General features: G+C 35.5%; 3 protein-coding genes across 3 annotated transcripts; 1 reads left to right on the forward strand and 2 right to left on the reverse strand.

The window, feature by feature from the left end:
* Positions 1-224: 224 nt before the first annotated feature.
* On the reverse strand, positions 225-668 carry LOC120159304 (nuclear transcription factor Y subunit B-5-like). Its single transcript, XM_039169930.1, has one exon. It carries the CDS (start codon positions 666-668, stop codon positions 225-227), a length of 444 nt encoding a protein of 147 aa, XP_039025861.1.
* A 7,136-nt stretch (positions 669-7,804) lies between these two features.
* Positions 7,805-14,731, forward strand: LOC120158210. The gene is made up of 4 exons (XM_039169106.1): positions 7,805-8,226; positions 8,314-8,349; positions 13,210-13,289; positions 14,269-14,731. The coding sequence occupies exons 1-4, from the start codon at positions 8,088-8,090 to the stop codon at positions 14,551-14,553; spliced, it is 540 nt and encodes a 179-aa protein (XP_039025037.1). The 5' UTR covers positions 7,805-8,087; the 3' UTR covers positions 14,554-14,731.
* A 253-nt stretch (positions 14,732-14,984) lies between these two features.
* Positions 14,985-18,366, reverse strand: LOC120158199 (mitochondrial thiamine diphosphate carrier 2-like). The gene is made up of 7 exons (XM_039169098.1): positions 17,924-18,366; positions 16,926-17,042; positions 16,595-16,706; positions 16,241-16,368; positions 15,811-15,963; positions 15,506-15,652; positions 14,985-15,381 (listed from the first exon to the last, which is right to left on the reverse strand). Exons 1-7 carry the CDS (start codon positions 18,038-18,040, stop codon positions 15,163-15,165), a joined length of 993 nt encoding a protein of 330 aa, XP_039025029.1. The 5' UTR covers positions 18,041-18,366; the 3' UTR covers positions 14,985-15,162.
* Positions 18,367-18,955: the final 589 nt, after the last annotated feature.

Raw genomic sequence — 18,955 nt, forward strand, 5'->3', positions numbered from 1 at the left:
TGAAGTACTGAATCAACATATACATAAAATGAATTTCCTCACCTAATTCCCAAAGCAGTGTGATTAATGAAAACAGAAGAAAAATTGCAGAGATGGGGTGAAAACATGAACTAAGAAGCCATATATCAAAGAAAACAGATAAAAAACAACAATCCAAATCCAATCTTTGATGATTGATGTTATAGATTATGGTTAAACTCTAAAACAAAACAACTAAGTTCATCTCAATCAAAAGTCCTAAGGTTAAAATCTTTACTACTGCTACCAATGAAGCCGAACTTCAATGGATATCGTTCATCTTCTTCTTGATCTTTCGTCTTATTGGCTGCTGCTTTCTCGCCTTCGAGCTCTCTAAACTTACGCAAGTACAGTTTCAACGGCACTTCATAGTCGTCGAAGCCTAGGGTCGCCAAGGCCCAGCAAATATCATCGCCGTTAACGGTCTTTCGCCTCTCTTTTCTGCATTTCTGGGAGGCTTCGTTGGTGACGAAGCTGATGAACTCCGACACGCATTCTTGCATGGTTTCCTTTGCTTCTTTCGAGATTTTGGCGTTCTGGGGAACGATTTGCTTCATTATTCGACCCACGTTGGCTATGGGGAGTAACCGCTCTTGTTCTTTGAAGCCGACATCATGATCGTTCGAAGCTCCGACTATGTTTTCGGACATTGGATAAAGAAACCTAATTGTTATTGTTGTTGCTGCTGCTGTTGCTCAAGGTCAAAAGGTTAGTTGTATATGTATGTATGTATGTATGGTTGTATGAATGTATAGGCTTATGTGTTTATCGATATCGATGTGACATGTGATGAATCTGATTATCCGGTGGGGATCAGTATACTGGAACCATGTCTGCAGACTCAACGTCCAGTGAACAAATTGTATAAAAGGTATTGTACTATGCGTTATTGCCGGATTTAGTCCATATAAGTCACGTCAAATTCCCAAATTTTATGATTTTCAAAAGTAATTTTGATGTAAAAATTAAAATTAAAATACTTAATCTATTTTTTATATATTTTAATCTGATTAAGCTGACTTTTTTTTTTAATAAAAAGTCGAAAATTATAAATGATTAAGTTGATTAATGGATTTATTTCTTCTTTTTCCCCCTACATTTTGGTTGATGATATCAGATCTGATTATTACAAGTAAGAAAAAATTATTAATATACTGTAGATTTTAATATACATAAATATATTTATTACAACATTTATGAGTTTTATTTAAGCTTTCAAGTATAGGTTTAAGATTTTAGTGTTTGAAATTTAAGGCTTATGGTTTAATTAGGATTTTCGATTTTAATATTTTGAATTAAAAAAATAGATAGTTTGTGTAAAACAATTATGTACCGCAAAAAATATAATTATGAATTGATGATTGAGATTAAAATTTTGTACATTCACATTTTCCACCTATATTTTTAGTTGTAATTTTTTTTTCATTTTCAAGTTTTAATCTAAATCATCCATTTATGTTTATCTAATGATTCTAAATCAAAACTAATTAAGTGTTCTTAATGATAAAAGAAAGTGTTGTTCTCTAAAGGTCTCTGATTCAAACAGTTACGTCTATATAATGTGTACAACGTTGTCAATAAATAATAAAAATTTTCAACATATACCACTTTATAATCATCTCATATTATTTAAAAAAATCTAAATAAAAATAAATTTAAAAATTTTGTATAATGTAATACATATGCATACACGTAGGAAAGGAAACATAAGAAAAGACAATGAATATTCTTGATAAACTTGCTAGCATTAAAGCCATAAATTAAGTGCAAAAACCAAAGTGGGTCAACTCTATAGGAAAATATGTATGTATATGTATATAAACAAAGGAATATTATAATATAATGTATAGACACTACTTTCTTCGTTGAATAAATTTTTGAGTTTAGGGTTTGTCAAGTAATGGTTCATAAAACAAATGTATTAATTATTTAAATCTTTTGTATGAATCAACTAACTTTAGTAGTAAAAAATTTGTTATTGTTTCTAAAGGTCATGAGTTCGAACACCAGCTACTACAAGAGTGATTAAGCGTTCATTGTTAAATAGTCGAGAATACTTATAATAGATACTACTTTGTAATCACCTTTAACTTAAGAAATTTGATATATATAATATTTTTTGAAATTTTCATACAATTAAACAATAAATGATAAATAATTAAAATACTATCATGACGTCGATGATGATGATATATGAAGGTGTACAATTATTTTAAACATTTTTTCATATATAAAAAATATTTAATCAAGAATAAATCGAAAGGATAATAGGGGATTATATTTTTTAATATAAAAATATTTTATTAATAATTCAACTTTATATTTTTAAAATTTTATAATTATTTTTAAGTAGTCCGAAATGATTATAAGGTAATATTTGTTTAGAACTTTATTAACATATTGAGAATGCACAGACATCTTGCAAATACAGCTTCTCGAACCCATAATCTCTAAGAATAAAAATATTTTCTTTTATCATTTGAACCGCTTAATAAATTATTACAATTTAATAATTTTGATCTTTTAAATTTTCATAATTAAAATTTCAATTTGGATATTGATAATTCAATCCTTTTTTTAACTACTCTAGTTGGTAGGATAAGTATGACTAGGTTTCAAAGATGTGGGTCATTATTTTTTTATTAGCCAAAGACGTATTTTCAAAAATAAATTAACAAGGTAATTAAAGTGTTAATTATGTTAGTAACAAATTATTTAGTCTAATGAGATGATATATTAGATTCTTTAAGTATGGTTAGAGGTTTAAATCTTGACGTTTACAAATAGAGTAAATTGAGTTGGAAGGATTGTCTCATCTCTACAAAACTCGATCTGAATTAGTAAGTCAGTTAATTGAGCAGATATTAATGATTAATTAAATAAAGTGTTTTTATTATGTTGGATTACGTGGTTTTCCATAAAACCTGTGTGCTTTGGTGGTTTGGATATTGCTTAATCTAGTGTGAAATCTATGATAAAATTATATTTAAATCCTAAAACATAATCATTTTAAATTGAACTTATGTTTACGTATTTTAATATATTTGTGTGTTTTATTAGAATACTGTAAATAAAGTTGTGTGCCTTAGGACTTATTTGATTTCTTTGTTCGACTTCGATTCATTTTTTTAACTCGTTCATGAATGAGTCAAATTGTAATTTTAAATTTTGTCTCCTTTTTTCTCTTATCTTCAAAAACTAATAAATTTATTCGTATATCGCTAATAGTTTAATAATTAGTCGTCAATCCATTTCATTTCTTCATATTCATTCATCCAATTTTTCATCTTCCTCTTTTCCTTTTTTATCTCTTTGTTCCTTTTTATAAATATACTATTTTAGTTTTTCATATTTAATATTTTTTTTTGAAAATAACCATAGAATTCATTAATAAAAAATGACGTCAGTTACAATAACATCGGATAAAGAAGAAGGATAATCAAACAAGAAAGACATTGTCGAGGAAGTAATAGATGCGTGATGAGCCAAAGTATGGGCAGCAATATTTGCCGAATGCCGGATGGAATGTTGCCTCGCTTCCAACAGAATATAACGAACAATCGACAGATCAGAGTGGTGATCACGGAGTTGCTGAACGACATTGGAAGCATCACTTTCAACGAGAACTTTCGTATGACCCATTTCAGAAACCGATTGCAACCCGAAACAAAGAGCATGAGCTTCGATACAGCCCACATAACGGGGACAGTCAACACAGGTAGCACGACCAGCTAAAACAAATCCGTCGGCATCTCGCACCAACTGCCATCGAACCAGAATCATTTGGGCAGGCGCCATGAACGTTAAGCTTGATAAATCCCGATGGTGGCTTTCGTCGGTAATAAGAGTGAAAAATGGAAGCAGAACCAGGAATAGTTGGGATTGGTGATGCAGCCGCTCGTTCATAAGCAAGCTTCTGAGCTTTGCTTGAAGTAACCAGAAACCACCCAGGCAGTAGGCGACCCTCGTGTACGAGCACATCTTGTCGGTTCCAAATATGGGAAAGAAAGACTATAAGCAAGGTGAAAGAACGAGCATCCAAGGTAGACAACATTGATTCCAACACAACCCACATGATGAAAATAAACCAGAAGTCACATGGGAAGGCAAACCTGCCATGGCAAAGATGGGATTCACTGAAGAACAGTCCCTTAGCGCATGAAGGACTAATTCCTCCATCTCCCCGCACAGAACACAGCGACCATCCGAGACACCAGCCAAGAATAAACTGTAGCCCGCCATCCAAACAACCGGATACGTGGTAATGTATGAAGGCGATAGAGTGAAAGCCACAAACGAGACGTTGGTAATATAGGACAATTTTGCTTTGATAACCATTTATAACCGGATTTTACCGAAGAATGGCCACTCCAAATCATATCGTCAGAAGGAACTGGGGCTATCGGGCAGTTCAGAATCTGTCGCGCATCAGCGGCTGAAAAAATCTGTCGAATTAATTTCAAATTCCATTGAGGGACTCCAGTTAGCATAAATTATCCTACTCGGACAGGATCAGTAGAGCTATCCTGATAGGAAGTTTGATATGTAATAGGAGATGTTCCACCCCAATTCTCAACGTGCATCAATACAGAGCTATCTATCCCCACTTGCCGATAAAAACCAGGCTTCAAAGTTTGAAGAGCAGTATAAATGCTTCGCCAAATAAAAGATGGCCGATCGCCCAAAGTTGCCGATATGATATTACCGGAAGGATAATATTTAGCAGCCCATAATCTCGAAACAAGACTATGTGGATGCTGTAAACACCTCCAAACTTGCTTTCCTGACAGTGTCAAATTAAACAAATGGAAATTACGAAATCCGAGTCCCCCATCTCGTTTGGGCTGACAAATAGTATCCCAATCGATTAATGGCTACCTCCTATCGGAAGGTTCTCCAGTCCGCTAATAAGAGCTACTGTTATATAGGTGATAGATGCTATTGTTTACTCTTATATCACGTTTTAGTCTTTCTTTTACAATTTATATTTAGGTAAATTATACGACAAATCACTTTAATTTAAGTTTTATATATATTTTTCATCACTTAATTTTAAAAAACATGTTTGTCATTTTTATTTTTATTTAATTAAGATATGATCATTCAGAGTTAATTTTCGTTAGATCTTTAGTGGATTACTAACGCGACATAAAGAATATATAAAATTAAAAAGAGTAAACTACACAAATGATCACTAATATTTAAGTAAGTTTTTATTTTCTCCACTAAAATTTCAAAAATAACAAATTGGTCACTAAAAGATCAAATAGGTCATTGAATAATGATTTTATATCTAATTTACCTCAAAAGCTTTCTAATTTATTTTTTTTCATGTCAAGCAATTAACCTAAAAGCGCATTGATTATAGATGGAGAGGTCCAACTTGATACAAAACCGCCACTTAACTGTCAGTTGCCAATTATCATTGTCGATGCCATATTAGGATGTTAGAAAATGCATTCTTAATGGATATGATGATTTGGTTTCAAGTTATTTTTTTCTAGGGATCAATCATACTTTAAGGACGCTCATATTTAAAGCTGCACTAAGCTGCTAAATAAACTAATTAGAATGAGTTGGTTCAATTAACTTTGATTTTCCTCCCTTTAAAGTGTTACTAGCCAAACTAAAATTTATTCTAGGTCTTATTTCATGGAGCAATGATAGCTAATATATCTATACTCGCAACGATTGGGACATACGCTATTTGGAATTAGCTGCCATCTTGGTGCAAAAGGATCCTATCAGTGCGGCAGGTTGGGATCCGATATGTAATCGCCTTGTGTTATGCACTGCAAGTAGGGATGGCAAACGGGCGGGTCGGGTGCGATACCCTCTCCTCCATTTCTATCTCCATCTAATATTTTTAAATTTACCTCCCGCTCACCACCTATGATGGGTAAAATTTTTTAAATCCACAACTACCCACGCGAGTACATTCTCAAATCCATCCCCACACCCACTACCCAACTGGAGACGTACCCGGCTAGACCTGCCTGACATCATATATCTTATACAATATTAATATTTATAAATTAATCTCTAAAATTATACCTAAATTCATAATGATCCAAAATTTAATGGGTATTTAGTAAGCAGGCGGATGTGGGACAGGAAATGTTTCAAACCCATCACCCGCCCACTATCCGCGATGGGTATCACTTTTTAAATCCACACCCGCACACTACCCACCAAAATTATACCTATCCCCGCTCCAATTGAAACAGATACGGTACGAAATTATACCCGTTTGTCATCCTTAACCGGCAGCTCTCATTTGTATATGTGGGCCCCTTCTGGTGTATACTGTATAAATAATCAACTACTACAGTTTTCCATCACTAATTTGAAGTGAAATTCAGATGAGAGATGTCTTCTCCTCAAAGACAAAAGAGTCATTTTGTTGTGCCGCCGTACCTCTACTGCCGGAATCTAGTGATTATAGCTCAGGTGGGTGAAGCAGATTTTTTTTTTATTAATTTATTTGCTTCTTGTTATCTGGAGAAACATAAATATAAATAGGCATCCTTAGTTTTTAATCGACCCCCCTCATCCTCTCTCATTGTTGTACTATGTTGTTGTGTATCTGAGACATCAATGCCCAAGTTATCGAGCTATGAAAATGTTAGTATTATGTGGGGAAAATTAATTTTAAAATCATTATATAATGATCTGTCTGACTTTTTAGTGACCAGTTTATTACTTTTAAAACTTCAGTAGAGAAAACAAAAAATTATTCAAATAATAGTGATTATTGTGTAGTTTAACTTTTTTCTAATTTTATATATTCATTATGTCTCGTCAATAATTCGATTTAATGGAAGTTAACCCTCAATGATCACATCTTAGTTAAATGAAAACAAAAGTAATTAAATATTATATATATTTTTTAATTTAGTGAGGAAAAATATACAAAACTTAAACGAAAATGATCAATCTTATAGCTTACCCTTTATTTTTTTCAAAGTTAAATTTATTTTAAATTTTTTAACTAGTAGTTATATGATTATCTATATATACTTTGAACCATTAGAACCATTAGACTGATAGTCTCATTTTGACAAATATTCTCAATCATCCTAAATATGATGTGCTTTAATTATAATAAATTCAATTATCATGTTTTATTGTTGAGGATGCTTATATATTATATGCACCTAACTTATTTTATTAGACTTTTCTATTAAAATTATACTTATTTTTTTATTAAAATTGCTAAATCCTCAAACAAGTGTCTAACATTTTAAAGGTTGCGTATAAAAAGGTCTAGTATTTTAAAACAGTTGAATAAATATCTAATATTTTTTAATATACTCATATAATGACTTTACATTTTCAAAACGGTTGAATGGGTGCCTAACATTTTAAATATGCTCAAATAAGAGTATAATTTTTTTAAATAATATTTAATTACACTTATTCCAATAGATTCAAAAATATTAAACTCTTATTTAAGCATACTTAAAATGTTAGACACTTATTTAATAACAGTTTTGAAATGTTAGGTCACATATTAAAAATATTAAATCATAAAATTTGATCTAAATTAATTGATCAATAGATCGAGTGCCGATGGTTAAACAAAAAAATGTCAAGACTCTGACCGTTTTAAAGGATTAAACTCTTATTTGAACAAATTCAAAAAAATATTACATTTTTTCTATATTTTCAAAACTTAGGACCATAGTGAGTAATCCCTAAAAGAATAGGTCCTTATTGAGTAATACCTAAAATGTTATTGAAATTAAATTAAGGCTACCATGAAAGTAAAGGTGTGTCATATGAAATCACCACGTGGCAAACCAGAATCTACCGTCATTATTTGTATAAAACAAACCAGCGCGTGGTCTCCACACACGATTTACCTTCTTTTTTTTTCTTCTTCCCTCTTTCTTTCTCTCAGAACAAAGCCAAAAGCATAAAACCCATAAAAATCCTTATTAGGGTTTTTAACGACCGTTCCGTTTGCGAACAATGATATAGAAGCCAAACTGTAATTTGGATCTGTTCTTTTATGCCGGAAAAAGCAGAAGGTTATAACTAAAAGGGCGGAGAAATAAGCGAGAGAAATGGGCCAGGCATTTCGTCGAGCGACTGGTAGGCTTCGATTGGTGGACCAATCACAACCCACAAAAACAAGGAGACCTTTGGGTCCCACCAACGAACAGAAGATTTCCAGACCTTCCCAGCATGAAGATCTCGACCATGGTAATTCGTTTCCCTATTCCAATAAAATAAAAGTTTGGATTTTTATTTTGAGTTCTTATTTGAATTTGAATTTTTTGGGGTTAAAAGGAAGAGTTAATCCTGAGAATGTACTGGAAGAAAGAGATCCTGTTGAAAATTAAAGAACAAGTTGGGCTGCTAAGTAGCAGCCGGCTGCTAAAACAAATTGGGGAGGGGGGCTGCCCAAAATATTTTTATTTTTAATTACAATATTAGTCCCTAAGTTTTAACTATAAATACCCTAGCTCATTTAGCTTCAAAATCATCCCAAAATCTTCTAGTTCTCTCTCAAGTGTGTTGTGTAAACACCTGTAAATTTTCTCTTAGTAAAAGATCTGCAGCAGTCCGGAGACGTAAGCATAAATTGGCTGAACTCCGTTATCAAATTTCGGGTATTATTTTTCCGCTTTTATTTCGCATTCTCACTAATCTGGTTATAGGGAAATTACTTGTACTTGGTTTATTTCCTAACAACTGGTAATCAGAGCTTTTGGTTGTGAATTTTGTCAATTTTCTGTGAGGTTACTATTCATTACTATTCACGTGAATAGCGAATTTCGTGAATAGTGAAATTCGGTCGGCGATACGAGTTTGTCGACGGAGGTGTTCTAATACACGGCGGTTCGCAGAAATTGTCAGAAACGATCCAAACGAAGCCAGATTCGAGTGGGAGCGATGGCTGCAGACGAAGGGAAGGTGAAAATTGAAAAGTTCGATGGTGCGGACTTTAGCTTTTGGAAGATGCAGATTGAAGATTTTCTGTATCAGAAAAATCTATATCAACCTCTTTCAGGAAAGCAACCAGAGGGCATGAAGAATGAAGACTGGGCTCTTCTCGACAGACAAGCCCTCGGAGTTATCCGACTGACGTTGTCCCGAAATGTTGCTTTCAACATAGCAAAGGAAAAGACCACGGCAGGTCTTATGGCAGCTCTCTCCAGTATGTATGAGAAGCCATCGGCCTCAAACAAAGTTCACTTGATGAGGCGATTATTCAATTTGCGGATGACGGAAGGGGCATCAGTGGCTCAACACCTGAATGAACTCAACACAATCACAACCCAGTTGAGTTCTGTGGAAATTGAATTCGATGATGAAGTTCGAGCTTTAATTCTCTTATCATCTCTACCAGACAGTTGGAATGCTACTGTTACAGCAGTTAGCAGCTCGTCGGGAAATAGTAAATTGAAATTCGACGATGTTCGGGATCTGGTACTGAGCGAAGAAATTCGACGGAGAGAATCGGGTGAAGCATCAACCTCCTCAGCCTTGCACACGGAGTCCAGAGGGAGAACTTCAGAAAGAAATTCAAATCGTGGCAGATCCAAATCCAGACGGGAAAAATCCAGAACGGGAAAGAAAGATTTTACCTGTTATAATTGCGGCAAGAAGGGTCACTTCAAAAGAGATTGCCGAGCACCGAAGAAAAATACCGGCGCACAGGAATCTGCAAACATGACGGAGGAGACAGGTGATGCCATGATTCTAAGCGTCAACAGTCCGATTGAATCATGGATCTTGGATTCAGGGGCATCTTTCCACTCCACCCCATGCCAAGAAATCATGGAGAACTATATCAGTGGTGATTTTGGGAAGGTTCATCTTGCTGATGATGAAACCTTGAAGATCGTCGGAAAAGGAGATATCCGACTAAAGCTGCCAAACCAGACCACCTGGAAGCTGACAGGAGTGAGACATATTCCTGGCCTCAAAAGAAATCTGATTTCTGTTGGACAGCTTGATGGAGAAGGATATAGTACAACCTTTTCAAGTTGTGAATGGAAGATTACCAAAGGAGCACTCGTCATTGCTCGTGGTAAGAAGACTGGTACTCTCTATGTAACCTCAAATTTAGAGAATATCATTGCAGTAGCAGATGCTGATGGAAAATCAAACCTATGGCACCAAAGGCTTGGCCATATGAGCGAGAAAGGAATGAAGATACTTCTGTCAAAAGGGAAGCTGCCGGATCTAAAGAATGTGGATGTCGGACTATGCGAGGATTGCATCTTTGGCAAACAAAAGAAAGTCAGTTTTGCAAAGATTGGCAAGGCACCCAAGGCAGAAAGGTTAGAATTGATTCATACTGATGTATGGGGACCATCCCCAGTTCCATCTCTTGCAGGCTCACTATATTATGTCACCTTCATCGATGATTCAACAAGGAAGGTGTGGGTTTATTTTCTGAAGAAGAAATCAGAAGTCTTTGATACCTTCAGAAAATGGAAGGTCATGGTGGAAAATGAGACTGGTTTGAAAGTCAAGCGGTTGAGGTCTGACAATGGAGGAGAATACAGAGACAATAGATTCAGAGATTTCTGCGCAAACAATGGGATCAAGATGGAGACAACAGTTCCCATAACACCGCAGCAGAATGGCGTAGCTGAGCGCATGAACAGAACTCTGAATGAACGTGCTAGAAGTATGAGAATACATGCCGGATTGCCCAAATTTCTATGGGCTGAAGCTATCAACACTGCAGCTTACCTGATCAACCGTGGGCCCTCAGTTCCTTTGGATGGCGGAATACCAGAGGAAGCTTGGAGCAAGAAAGAAATAAACCTTTCACACTTAAGAGTGTTTGGTTGTATTTCTTACATACACATAGACTCTGCTGAAAGAAGTAAACTTGATGCTAAGTCCAACAAATGTGCCTTTGTTGGTTATGGCGGTGATGAGTTCGGTTATCGGTTTTGGGACTACGAAAATCGAAAGATCATCAGAAGCAGAGACGTCATTTTCAATGAGAATGTGATGTACAAAGACAGGTCAACTGTAGAATCAAGCAGTTCAAATACCAAAGCTGAAACAAAGGAATTTGCTGAGTTTGAGGAGATTTCTGGAAATGATGTTCAGATCAATCCTGAAGCAGTTCAAGAAGAACCAAGCACACCAGAACTGAGACGCTCCTCCAGAATTCCTAAACCAACCCAACGGTATTCTCCTTCTTTGCACTACTTGTTGCTAACTGACAATGGTGAACCAGAGTGCTATGATGAAGCAATGCAAGTGGAGGATTCAGTCAAGTGGGAGTCTTCCATGAAAGATGAGATGGACTCGCTTATGTCAAATCAGACATGGGAATTAGCTGAATTACCACCAGGCAAGAAAGCGCTCCATAACAAGTGGATTTACAGGATCAAAGAAGAGCACGATGGGAGAAAACGCTACAAAGCAAGATTGGTTGTCAAAGGCTTTCAGCAAAAAGAAGGTATTGACTACAATGAAATTTTCTCTCCAGTCGTAAAACTGTCTACAATCAGACTGGTGTTGAAAATTGTAGCTGCAGAGAATTTACATCTTGAGCAGTTAGATGTAAAGACAGCTTTCCTTCATGGTGATTTGGAGGAAGAAATCTATATGAGGCAACCAGAAGGCTTCATAAAAGCAGACAAGAAAAACCTGGTATGCAGGTTAAAGAAGAGCTTGTATGGTTTAAAACAAGCTCCAAGACAGTGGTACAAGAAGTTCGATAGTTTCATGAGTAGCAGTGGTTTTACCAGATGCCAAGCAGATCATTGTTGCTACATCAAGAGGTTCGACAACAGCTTCATTATTTTATTATTGTACGTTGATGACATGCTCGTTGCAGGCTCAGATATGCAAGAGATTATAAACTTGAAGCAAAAATTGTCGAAGCAGTTTGCTATGAAGGATCTCGGCGCTGCAAAGCAGATTCTTGGGATGAGGATCAAGAGAGACACAAAGTCGGGGACTTTGATGTTATCACAGGCTGAGTACATCAACAAAGTACTCTCCAGGTTCAACATGCAAGATGCTAAACCAGTAAATACACCTTTAGGTGTTCATTTCAGACTCTCCAAAGAACAGTCACCAAAGACGGAGGAAGAACGTGCACACATGGTGAAGGTGCCGTATGCCTCAGCAATTGGAAGTCTGATGTATGCCATGGTTTGTACCAGACCAGATATTGCTCAAGCAGTGGGAGCTGTTAGCAGGTACATGAATAATCCAGGCAAAATACACTGGGAAGCAGTCAAATGGATCCTCAAATATCTGCGAGGTACCACAAACAAAGCACTTTGTTTCAAAGGTGGAGATACGATACTGACAGGCTATGTAGATGCTGACTTAGCCGGAAATGTTGACATCAGAAGAAGCACTACAGGGTATGTCTATACTCTAGGAGGAACCGCAGTGAGTTGGGTTTCTCAACTACAGAAGATAGTTGCTCTCTCCACAACCGAAGCAGAATATGTCGCTGTTACGGAAGCCAGCAAAGAGATGGTCTGGCTCCAAAGTTTCTTGAATGAGTTAGGCAAGAAACAAGAAAACAATGTCTTGTATTGCGACAGTCAAAGTGCTATCCATCTAGCGAAGAATCCGTCTTTTCATTCCAGGACGAAGCACATACAATTGCGATATCATTTTATCCGGTCTCTTCTGGAAGATGGGATTTTGAAACTTGAAAAGATCAGTGGAGCTCAAAATCCAGCAGACATGTTAACAAAGACGGTAACTACGGACAAACTGAAGTTGTGTTCAGCTTCAGTTGGCATGCTAGAATAAAAGACCAGAAATACTGCTGCATCGATCGAGGTGTGAAGACAGATTGAAATCAGTCTTCAAGTGGGAGATTGTTGAAAATTAAAGAACAAGTTGGGCTGCTAAGTAGCAGCCGGCTGCTAAAACAAATTGGGGAGGGGGGGCTGCCCAAAATATTTTTATTTTTAATTACAATATTAGTCCCTAAGTTTTAACTATAAATACCCTAGCTCATTTAGCTTCAAAATCATCCCAAAATCTTCTAGTTCTCTCTCAAGTGTGTTGTGTAAACACCTGTAAATTTTCTCTTAGTAAAAGATCTGCAGCAGTCCGGAGACGTAAGCATAAATTGGCTGAACTCCGTTATCAAATTTCGGGTATTATTTTTCCGCTTTTATTTCGCATTCTCACTAATCTGGTTATAGGGAAATTACTTGTACTTGGTTTATTTCCTAACAGATCCCAAGTATGATGCAATGCTTAGTCAAATGGTGGGTAGGATTTCAGCTAAGCCTGGTGGCAAACTTGAGATGGGTGAGGTCAGTTCATTAAAATTGTTTTTCTTTTTTAATTTGGTTTTGTGTTAATGAATAACAGCTTAGTCAAAAAGGAAAATTTATAGCTGTAATGGTGTTCAATAGAATCAAACAATGCCTTAGGTGGGAATTTTTCTCAGAGGTTTCTACTTGAAGGAAACAGAAAACTAGGAACTTGTTTAAGGAATTGAACTACTGGACAATTTTGGGCATGTTTGAATTACAATTACTCGAGGTTTGATTCATGGACTGGCTGTTCTGTAGAATAGTCATTTCAGTTCTATTATCCAAAAACATGAAATACTCTTTCGAGGATGATTTTGCTCACTCTTTTTATGTATTTCTTCTAGTATTGTTGATTCTTTACCAAATTTTTTGTTAATGTTAGTGGGATTGCCTAGTTCTTTTGAAATGAGAAGTGCCGGAATGCAAGTTAATGTCAAAAGAGCGGTTGATTTAGGACCAATCTTGAGCAACATTCTCATTTGATCCCTTGCTTGAGCTCAACTCAGATAGCTAAGAACCTTTTTTCTTTAAAAATTTTAAGAACGTGACTCTGCAGTGCCTATGCTATCTTCTCTAGCTTTTTAAACCCGTCTTATACCGTTTAACTCTCTACCTTTGCATTACTTCTAGTGTCATTTCTATGATAACAAGGTTTGGAGGATTTGATGAAGTTTAGAGTCTTTAGACCTCCATTTGACCTGAGATTTCTCTTGTTTTCACTGAATTGAATAGACTATTATATTCATTTGGATAGAGGGATGAGTGGCTAGTGTAAAGATTTAGTAAAATGATTCCACTCGGTCTTTTAACCGGTTGGTATCAGTTTAGTCGTTGTCCTTCTTTCATTCCTTTTTATGTTATAGTTTCGGTTTTAGATACACCTGATATCGTGATTGCATCCGCTAATGGTGTTGGAGAGGAATGTTTGACAGTGTTATTTTAATGTTGGTTAATAATTAACTTCCTCCTACTGCAGGCATTTGTGGCCGAAAATCCTACCAGACCCTTGCCAAAATTGCGGAATACAACGACTGAGTCCGGAAGGTATGAAGAAAGACCCACACCTCCAGGAACCTTGAACGTAAAACAGCTACACCACATCATGCTACTATATCAGGGCAAGGCTGATGATCATGATGGTGCCATGGATGTTAACCGGATTGCAGAGAAGTTCAGACTGGATGTTGCTCAGGTCCAAACGATCCTGCAATTCATATCCCTTCCTCCAGAGGACAACACCAAGTCCAAAAAGCACCAATAAAGAAGCCTGACTTTCATTTTCCTCTTATTTTGAAGTTGGATTTTGTATTTGAAGTTTATCATTTGACAAAATAGATCATATTTGGAACTTGGATGTTCACCCTGATGGATATACTGTATGATAAATTTATGATGTAGTTTTTTTTTATAAAAAATAATGGAAAGATGGTTGGTTTTACAATGATGCTCAACTGATTCTTACATTTCAGTGAGTTTATACACTCAAATCCCTTGAAATTGGATAATGTCACATGAAGAGTTTCAACATTACAAAACAGAGCTATCAGGTATCATATTGCTTTAAATGCTAGCTTCAAGTATCTTTTTGGTTTGGGTATTGATCTATATCGATGTGACCAAACAAGTTTGCAGCGATTCAACGTTTAAAGCTTTTCATTGCATTAAGCAACTATATGGAAAAACAAAATAGCATTCACCACCGAATCCAATACTCTGAACAATATCAACTTCCTGTAACTAATGACAATTGAATGTAACAATATGATGAAACCCTTTCACATTTTCTTATGGGGTTAACAAAATTCAGAGAAAAATAATGAATTATGTCATTGATGAGAAGGAAACCTAAAAATGAAAACGAGGGTCAGCCTCAAGTCAGAATGGACTCTAACCAATCTGATATAAACTCATAAGCCACAAATGTCACAGCGCCAGCCGGTGCAGCTTTGATCGTCGACGGAATAATCCCCTTGTAAAGACCATGCCAACCCTCTGACCTCAGAATCCGGTGTAAAGCATCAAACATGTTCCTATAAGCATGATGTTCTACTCGGGCACCATACTTCGGGTGCCGCTGTAGTCCTTCAATCTGCAACCAAGCAATAACATTAAAGTTATGTAAAGCACTACCATTATCTAAAAATAAATGAGCAACGATATATAAAACAAGATCTAAAAGAAAATAGACAATTAAATGATCCCAATATATCTACCTGGAACCTTTTCTTGACTACATCAAGCGGATGACAGACGAGTTTCGCACAAGTACCAGCTGCTAGCCCACAAATGAAGAGTTGAAAACTTGAAAGGCTATCATCTGTGGTTGAGCTTGTACTGGATGATCTTAAATGATTCCAAGCCTAAGATGAAGACATAAAAACCAAAACCATACATCAGAAATGGTTACTTCGAAAATAAATGTATTTCAATATTTCAATATATTCAAACAATTTCATTTCATTTGAATATATCTAAAATTTAACCAGTATCACACTAAGTAAAAGAACAAAAACCTCACCATGCACCAACGCTTAAACGTATCATAAGTGCCAAATTGCAAGCCAGCATAAGGAACAATCTCAACCAGCGTTGGTGACAACCCGGCATACAATCCTCTGAAGCCACGAGTTTGAAGTATATCAAATAGTGCTGATTTCATGTTGGGATATACCTACACGTATTCAGGAGGTGCCAAATAAATGAGCTACATTGAAGAGGCACAAATGAGCTACATTGAAGAGATTAAAGCGTTTGCAGCTAAGAAGTATGAGGATACAATGGGTGAAGTTTCCGCACATCATATTATGAGTTCAGGGATGCAATTATAAAAACTTATCGAAAAAGGTGAACACGTAATTGTATACGGATTCAAAAATATATTTCCCACACAATTGAATGAAATGTTGCCAAAGCAGAAAATGACATCACAGCATTAGGCAATTTAATACCTTAGGTTCACCTTGTGAAGCTAATATTGTCCGTAGAAGATCAAAAGGATAAGATCCAACAGTAGCTGCACAGCCTGCTAATGCCCCACTAACGTAAGATAGGTAGGGGCTTATATTAAGATGATCCGCTGATCATGACAAGATCAAAACGTAAGAAACAACATTAGGTTATCTTCTGATATAATAAACCAACTATTAAAATACTACATATAACGGTGGACATCAAGGACAAAAAATATTTATCTTCTATATTAACTAGATCTATGTCCCAAATTACAGTCAATATATAGCGTAACCTGACTCTTATTACTTTTGATTGGAGCATAAGAAAAGATATTCTGCAATGTAAAGTACCTGTATGGGAAGAACCAGAAGCAAACGTTTTCAATTTGTGTAACACCGCAAACTGTATGGCAGTATATGGCATAACCATAAGTAAAGCCGGTACATTACCACGCCAAAAGACCTGCGCCATAAACAGGCATAGTGAATAAGAAAAAAAAGAAGAAGAAGAATCAAATCTACCAAAACTCAGGAAAATCAACAAACAGAAAAGAAAAGGCTAAGTAACAATGCAGCTAACAATAGAAATTAATAAGCAGTATATATAAACCATTCCCAAACATAACCAGTGAAATAAAAAAGGAAATAAACATACAAGTCTACAACAAAATGGCTGTCATACCGGTAAACCTTCTTCCCTGAATATCTCCTTTGTTGCTTGAAACATTCCAGAATACTTTGATGGTCCTGAAAGATCTTTCCGAATCAAACCCCATGAAGATGTAGGCTCCAATTGAACCTAACAGCATAGGGGGAAAAACCTTAATGTTGGCAACAAAGGATTAATATGTAATGACACAAGCCCAGAGCTGAAATGGAAATTCTCATAAATAAAAGCATTTGGGACAAGATGGAGGTTGCAATGCATACAATGTGGATTAAACTATGAAAACATGTTTAAAATAATTAAACATAGAAAAAAGGAAACAAAACAATGCTTTGGCAAGAAAACAAGTATGAAATATGAATAGCGAATTTTGGAGGACAACCAAATAGAACAAGGTTATTCAAGAAAAAATTGGGGCTTTTAACAACTAAATGTTTCTAAGTCCCATATAATTATACATTATGATTCATAAAACATTCACGGCATGGTGCGAGAAAGGCTCAGTTTTGCTGCTGTTATCTGATACCCAATGGCATGAATTTATAGGCCAAATATGAAGATTATGTAGTCAGTATCTCAATATCTTTCGAATTGCAACATTGCAAACAACTACTTAATACGTATCAATCAAGTGAAGCATACATTTCAAATTGCAACATTGCAAACTAAACAGAATTGGATTCACCTAACACTCTACCATGCCTGACAACTTGCTCTCTAAGATTTTGCTTGGTAGCAAGGATTGGAAAAACATGTTAAGCTATGAAGCAAACATACAACATGAATCTGAACCATTGGGTTAACAAGTTATTTATCCTTTACCTCTTTCAATCAATTCCACAGAGCAAAGCCTAAAAACAGTTCAATTCATAGAAAATCAAAAACCCCAGAAAGAATATCACAAATATAACAGCACATACAGTAATTCCAATGTTCCTCGTATTAAAAAAAATAACAATAATAATAATAATAATAATAATAATAATAATAATAATAATAAACCCTCGTTTCACCTGGAATCTTATCTTAATAACATCAAGAGGAGAAGTAACTGTCCGAGAAATGCCGCCAGCAATAGCGCCTGCAGTGGCATCAAGTAATGCCCTTTTAAACTGCCCTAGCTCTTCCATCGCCAGAGCTTTAATTCTTGATAAGGAAACAAAAAAAATAACTTTTTTCCTCTCGCTCTCTGGATTTAGGCTACCAAATTGGAAACCCAATTTTCAGAAGGGGGAAAGGATTAGAAAGATAGGGTTAGTGAGAGACTGCAGGTAAAGAAGAAGAAGAAACAAAGAGAGAAACGTAAAGGTAGCTGGAAATTGGGAAGGGGCGGACAAAAGTGGAAGGTTAATATCGAATTTAAACTACTTTTTTTAGGAGAAATTACAAATACGATATTTTATCTTAAAATAACAACTTTTCTCTTTTTGCCGCCTCCCTGTAGAAACTGAGAACACAGGAGACCGGCCGAAGATACTCAAGATGGAGATGATGATATATTAAGCGTTGTAATAAAGTTTTGGGTAAAGTATATTAATGGTCATTGAATTTTTCTAAAACTTTCATTTAGATATCCAAACTTTTAAAAATTTTAATATAATACCAAAACATTTAGTCTATTTTCAATATGGTCCCTCAACATTTAATCCGTTTTCAATATGGTCCCCGACGTAACTGTTGGGGGACCATATTGCAAACGGACTAAATGTTTTGGGACTTTATTACAAGTTTTAAAAGTTTGGGGACATAAATGAAATATTTAGAAAAGTTAAGTGACCATTACTATACTTTACCCTTTTAATTCTAATTTCTTTAAAAATATATTAATTAAAATATTAAAAATCTCTCACTTTTTTGAACACCCATTACTTTTTCCTCTCACTTTTTCTATTATCTAATAGTTCATACACAACTTAGTCATTGCCATTCCTTTCTTCATCAGTTCTGATTACTGAACCAGTTGCTACACGCCGGCCACCTGGAATTTTCTGGCGATTTTTTCGGTCGAGCTGCTTGCAAGCTGTTTTCCGTTCCTTTTTCTTATT

Source organism: Hibiscus syriacus, unplaced genomic scaffold (assembly GCF_006381635.1).
Source record: "Hibiscus syriacus cultivar Baekdansim isolate YM2019G1 unplaced genomic scaffold, ASM638163v2 tig00002841_pilon, whole genome shotgun sequence".
NCBI classification, from domain to species: domain Eukaryota; kingdom Viridiplantae; phylum Streptophyta; class Magnoliopsida; order Malvales; family Malvaceae; genus Hibiscus; species Hibiscus syriacus.

What these genes read in the sequence shown, in the direction of transcription:
- LOC120158199 (XM_039169098.1), bottom strand. Translation starts at nt 18,040, where the DNA reads ATGGAAGAGCTAGGGCAGTTTAAAAGGGCATTACTTGATGCCACTGCA. An exon ending in TTATTAAGATAAGATTCCAG is followed by an intron (nt 17,043 to 17,923) that starts GTGAAACGAGGG and finishes CTATGCTGTTAG; the next exon opens with GTTCAATTGGAGCCTACATC. An exon ending in CTTCACAAGGTGAACCTAAG is followed by an intron (nt 15,964 to 16,240) that starts GTATTAAATTGC and finishes GAATACGTGTAG; the next exon opens with GTATATCCCAACATGAAATC.
- LOC120159304 (XM_039169930.1), bottom strand. Translation starts at nt 668, where the DNA reads ATGTCCGAAAACATAGTCGGAGCTTCGAACGATCATGATGTCGGCTTC.
- LOC120158210 (XM_039169106.1), top strand. Translation starts at nt 8,088, where the DNA reads ATGGGCCAGGCATTTCGTCGAGCGACTGGTAGGCTTCGATTGGTGGAC. An exon ending in GAATGTACTGGAAGAAAGAG is followed by an intron (nt 8,350 to 13,209) that starts ATCCTGTTGAAA and finishes ATTTCCTAACAG; the next exon opens with ATCCCAAGTATGATGCAATG. An exon ending in GCAAACTTGAGATGGGTGAG is followed by an intron (nt 13,290 to 14,268) that starts GTCAGTTCATTA and finishes CTCCTACTGCAG; the next exon opens with GCATTTGTGGCCGAAAATCC.